This window comes from Meleagris gallopavo, chromosome 8 (genome assembly GCF_000146605.3).
Source record: "Meleagris gallopavo isolate NT-WF06-2002-E0010 breed Aviagen turkey brand Nicholas breeding stock chromosome 8, Turkey_5.1, whole genome shotgun sequence".
Taxonomy (NCBI): Eukaryota; Metazoa; Chordata; class Aves; order Galliformes; family Phasianidae; genus Meleagris; species Meleagris gallopavo.
Window position 1 is genome coordinate 17384856 of NC_015018.2, and position 6169 is coordinate 17391024.

The 6169-nt window shown below is 42.2% G+C and overlaps 1 protein-coding gene across 1 annotated transcript in view; it reads right to left on the bottom strand.

Annotated features, from left to right (window-relative positions):
- RBP3 (retinol binding protein 3) overlaps positions 1-4522 on the bottom strand; it is a 15173-nt gene extending 10651 nt beyond the window's left edge. The window contains exon 1 of the mRNA XM_031554431.1: positions 1464-4522. Within this exon, the coding sequence (XP_031410291.1) occupies positions 1464-4511 (3048 nt within the window). The 5' untranslated portion in view covers positions 4512-4522. The remainder of the gene's footprint in view (positions 1-1463) is intronic.
- Positions 4523-6169: the final 1647 nt, after the last annotated feature.

The window sequence follows — 6169 nt, forward strand, 5'->3', positions numbered from 1 at the left end:
TTCTAGCCATTTTGCTTGACAGAGTTGAGGTAAATATGGGTGCATAATAGTATTTCCTCATTAGCTCTATCGGGATTAGAATTTCAAATCATGTGAAAAACAAGATTTTTCTACATTCTGTTCTCAAATTCAAGGCATGAATAAAATAATTTTTAATAAAAGTAGATGACAATATCCATTAGGAGACTACAGAGAATATAGTGACTAAGTTGCAGGATGGGGACGCATTATCATTATTAGTCTGCTAATAATGTCAAAAATCCCTCTAGAGAGAAATTTTCTACACCCAGTAAGTGTAGGAGAGGGAGAGCAATGATGGAATAGAAAACACAATCCTTTAATTAATGATTTCCATTTAAGCATTTTTCTTATTTGTTGTTGCTTGTTTGTTTTTATAATTTTGCTTGGAGATAAAAATTCTTGGTTAACAAACTTGAAAAAAATGCCCTCCCCTGAAAATGCTTAGATTTTATCCCTGACCTTTGTTTTGGAGATAATACCGTAAAGATCACACTCACCTTAATTCATGCATACCCAAAACTTCAGAGGGTAGGACACCACAGATTTCCTTCCCCAGAAAACATTCAATAGTTACCTGACATTTGGTATACTCTGGTTCACTGTAAAAGCAAATGCAGTCTCTTCAAAACGTAATTTTATGAGTCCCTGTGGAAATGATGTCTCTGATAGTCGTGCTGGAACAGTAGCCAGAAAGATGCTAACTCCATCCAAGAAAGGGATCAGGTTATCCTAATCCTCTCTTTAATTTAACATGGAATTATAACAAGTGCTCCTGGGAGTTCCCTCCAGCACAACAGTGAACAAGAAAGATTGCCAAGGCAGACCAATGTATAAATAGGCAGGCTCAGAACAAAGCACAGGCTGTTATGCAAACCATCCAGCAAGAACAAAAGGATATTATTAAAAATAAATTTCTACCTAGATACTTCTTCTAAAGTATTTCTAGCTTATTGGGAGACTATCTGATGCTGAGCATAAGATGCAATCAGAACAACTTTTCACCACCTATACAAAAGGAGTGGTTTATTATTCTGGTATAACAGAGTTAAAGACAACAGATATGTTGTCTACATATCTTACAGATATGTACCTACTCTGGACCAACCAAGTTTTTCCTCAGGCTGCAAACTCATTTTTTATCAGTAGTTTTCCGTGTTAATTTATTACAGCTTGAAAAACCATAGTACTTTTCTGTGTCAAGAAATGATGAGGTATTCTCTCTCCAATATAGAAACCCTGCATTAGGATCTTTTCTTGTGGTAGATGGCTACTGATAGAGCAGCTTGAAGGCTGTTGTCTCCAGAATGCATGCAACCAGAACTATCCTCTACTACCACAAGCTACTACCCTGGCTTGTCTTAGCGTGAGACAGAGTACAGTGCCCACTCAGGCACTGACTTCTAGCTGGCAACAAACATAGCTGAGTACAAAAACAACTGTACCTCTTTTGGTACAATCCCTGGAATGCTGTCTTTGGCATGTTCAGGAATGTAGAGCATTTTCAGGTGTTCATCATCAGAAAGAGTTTGCAAGATTGCAGTCAACTTCCTGGCCAGCTCCTTTTCTGAATTAATCCTTTTGTAATTTTCTTTGTTGATACTTTCAGTGAGGTTGGATGCTATATCAGTCCCAATGTCTACAAAAGCATAATTTTCTGCCACAAGCTTACCTACAGTTTTCACTATCTGTGGCACCTGGGCACGCAGGTTGGCAATGTGCTGAGCTACAGCCAAGGCTTCGCTGGCTTGGATGGTGATATGTGGCTCTGCTCCAGACACACTCCACACTTTGCCAGTGACGGGGCTGAGCACCACTTGGCTAGGGATGGAGGCATATAAGGAGCTGTTTCCTACTCGGTAAATACCCACTGAGAGGGAACCACCTACTGTGGGCTCACCAATAACTGTGGCACGGTGTAAGTCCTTCATAGAACGAGTGAAAGCTTCAGCTGCTGAGCCACTCAGATGGCTTGTTAGGATGTAGATGTCCTTGAGGGAGCCATATCTCTTGCCAGTAACCTTGGGGAGAGTCCACACCTCTGTGCTGCGGGAGGTACTACGATCAAAGACAGTGTAGAGGTGTTGACGAGGTTCAGGCTCAAAGAAATAGGAACAAAGTATTGGGACAGCAGTGGAGTAGCCACCTGTATTGTATCTCATGTCAATAATCATGGCATCTGTGTCAACCAGCTTGTTCCAGACTATGTGCACCAGCTGAGGTCCAATTGCTTTTACAGTTTCTGCCTCAGCCATCATATCAAAGCGAAGGTATCCCAGGTTGCCTGGCAATACCTCGATTTTGAACAGCGCGTCAATGATATAGCTGAGTTCCTCAGGGCTGGGAATCATGTTCGGAAGCTGTTCTTCTAATGTTGGTTCCACATGGCTGTGGAAAACATGAAGCCGATGATCCCCTGATGCCTCCTGCAAGTCACTGGTAAGCTGGGAAGCCAATGTCTCAAAGTCTACAGCTGATCGATAACCTCCTTGAAGTCGTTTGGTGTTGAGCATAACACTGGCCTTTTCAGCCACTTCTGGGATGGCATAGTGAGCCTCTAGAAGCTGCCCAGTACTCTCCAAAAGCATCCCCATTTTCCTGTGAAAAGCTAGCACCTCTTCTGCCTTCTCCAGTGCATCCTCAGCCAACACTATTGCATCAGGCACAACACCACCACCCATCCAGCTTTCCCCGTGGTTGTCAATGAAGGTGATAACTGGGACTGTGATGGTTAGGCCACAAGTTATTCCTTGCTCAGGCTGCAGCAGAGGGAAGGTACGGGTATGTGAGAGGCTACCTGCTGTGATCTCACCGATCAGCGTGGCACGGCCTAGTGACTGCATGAGGTAAGCAAACTCCTCAGCAGCTGTAGCAGTGTGGCGGCTGGTGAGTACATAGATGCCACGCTGAGCTCCGTAGGTTTGGGCCAGCAGTTCTGCCTGGCTGTTATGCTCTTGTGTATGGTTGGTGCGCCTGTCATAGGTTGTGAAGAGATGGACAGGGCTAGCAGTAGGATCTTGGAAATAAGAGATCAATACAGGCACAGCAGAGGAGGAAGGGCCACCAGGATTGTAACGTAGGTCCATGATCATGTTCTCTGTGTTTTGGAGAGGCTCCCAGACTTTTTTTACAATGTAAGGTCCCAGCTTATCAAGAACAGAGGCATCAGCAAACTCATCAAAGCGCATGTAGCCCACATTTCCTGGCAACACTGACACTTTGAAGACAGTATCCACCAAGGCATGCAGCAATTGCTCATTATCAGGCAAATTGGTTGCCATTGCAATTGGCATCTCAGCAGGAAGGGCAGCAGTTTCACCAGGCATCATGGCTCGGACTAACAGACGAGGGTCCTCAGATAAGGTCTGCATCTCAGTGTTGAGCTTGGTGGCCAGGTCCTCTACTGACTGCACTGAAGAGAAGTCAGAGGTAGCAAGGTGCCGCAGCAGCACTGGCACTCGCTCCACTAAGCTGTAATAGTCCTTTAATATATCTGCAAGGCGACTTAGAGTGCCAGGCACAGCTCTGCGCACTGCCAGGATGTCCAAGGATTTCTGCAAGGCTTGCTCTGCCTCAGAAGCCACACATGGCATCACCCCACTCACCTCCCAGCTCTGCCCACCTCCACTCAAGGGGCTGATAGATCGTGACACAGGAACCATCATGTAGAAATTAGAAGGGCCAATACGTAACTTCTGGATGTCCAGCGAGCCCCCAGCTGTCTTCTCCCCAACAATGATAGCTCTGCTCATGTGCTTCAAGATGTAAGCCACATCTTCAGCCACTCCTGTGGTGTGATGACTGATCAAAACAATGACATCCTTGTCTTTGCTGTATCTCTCTCCCAACACTTTTGGTAATGTCCATACCTCTGTAGTGGTGTTGGAAGGCCGATTGTACACAGTTTCAACATGTAGCATCTTGTCTGCTTCATGCAAGTATGAGATAATGAAGGGAATTCCAGAGATCTGACCTCCAGTGCTGTAACGAAGATCTATCACCAAGGCAGATGTATTTATCAGTGTCTTCCATACCTTGTCCACCAGAAAAGCTCCAACTTTCTCCACAACTTCCTGTCCTATGACATAATCAATCCTCAGGTAGCCAACATTTCCTTCCAGCTTGTCATATATGACTATGTGTTCAATAAGACTCAGGAGTTGTTCCCGAGTGAGGTAAGTTTCAGCTTCTTGTTTAGCAGCTGCAGGAGGTGATGGCTCATAGGAAATTATCAGTCTTGGATCATTCAGAGCACCCTGCACTCCAGCTGTCAAGACATTGGCCAGCATTTTTGGATCAGAAATGTCCAGGATCTCCCCGCTCTTGATGGCTTGCTCAATGGCTTCTTGCATTCCCACTAGGTTTTCAGGGTAGCAGTAGTTATCCAGTAGGATTTTAGCCATGTCCAGCACAAGGGTTGGCTGGAAGATTTCCTCTGCAGATATACTGCACACGATCAGAACAGAAAACAGGAATAAATGTGTTCCAATCATTTTGTATGGAATAAAAAAGAAAACGTACTTAAGAAGTCAAAAGCTCTTATTTGTCAGAATGATGATAGCTCTCCGCTGTTCCTCTGTTTGTGAATCACACTGAAGTCTCTGCATAGAACATGGGTGCACCGAAGAGATAAAAATCTTTTATCTGCATTAAACCTTTAATCTCATTAAAATGGAGTGCATCATCCAAAGTGCACTAATAGATGAAGTTCAGCTTCTTGCTGCTTTGCAGACCTCTTATGAAACAGTAACAAACTTGAATCATAAAGGAATATCCTCCTGTCAGTTAATTGTTTTCAAGAAGTAATACATTGCCTGTTATAAACAGGGCCTGATTTATTCTAGCAGTGGATTGCTTAAATCCAAATCTTTGATCTTAACCACAATTAGAGCAGCAGTCATAGTCTTTCACCATTATTTATGAAAAGCTTATAACCAGTAGATTTTTCCTGTAACTTAGTTGTATCAATATTTAATGTTTTTTCAGAAGTTGTTGACGATACATTGTCTTTGGTGTTTTTCAGTCTGCGCTGCTAAAGACTGCTCTTTCCTTCTGACTAAGAGCTCCAAACAAGGAACTCCAGACATTTGAAACAGCTCATAAAATCCAAGGTAATGACAGCCTGTTAATTTTTATGCTGAGAATTGCCAGCATTTTAAATAAGGCTTTGAACTACATTCGCTTCAGTGTAATGCAGCTAAATGCGAGGTGACTTTAATCTTCATAATTTGCACTCAATTAGGATTTACTTGTAATACCATTGAGTAACATATGGTCATGTCTGATGACAGCTCCCAGCCAATGGACTTTAGACTCAACATACTAAAATAGAACATGGGGGGTTGTTTTCATCTGTTCATAATGTACTTGGGACCCTATTGTATTAAGTGTTTGAAAGAGGATCAGAATATGCAGTATACAGCTTCAGGCTGTACCCATGTAAATTGTCAGCAGCCAAAGCTGCAGTATGACATGCTAAAAACATATAAGAGCAGATTCCTGGATTTTAAATATGAAATAAGTTACTACTTCAGTCAATCTGCTTGCAGGAAGTAGCTGTAAGTACTGACTAGGAAAGTGTGGGTAAAGCATGCTTTTGCACTACTTTCAAAATGTTACTTGTTGCCACATACAAAATTAAAACTAGAGAGGAGAGTCTAAAACTGATCTATCCCAGCTGGGAGCATTCTGTTGGTGTCATGAATAAAGCCTGCCTGAAACATAGATCAACCACTCATATGAAGCTTAGTGTAGAACTTTCTGGATCATTCAGTAATAGTAATGAAAGAATTTTGTGAAGCCCCTTCCTTTAACATATCCTTACACTTAGTCTATATATGTTGATACTAGTCTATGCATGCAGATGCTGTATAATCCCGTGCTTGATTTGTACCTATGTGTATGGAAATATACAAATGATGGAAAATTAAACTTATTCAAGGAACACTTTTTCTCCCCATATCACGATTTTTTTTTTTTTTAGAAAATCTCAACCATTACATGAACTTTTTGGGGAAAAAATATTTCAAATCTATTATTTTGTTCTTGAAAATTTATACATTTCTTCTGAATAAACCAAACAAAGGGCCATCAAGCAGAAATTCTGATGATAAATCAGGCAGAGAAGTTATACAGAAAAATCCTTCCCCCC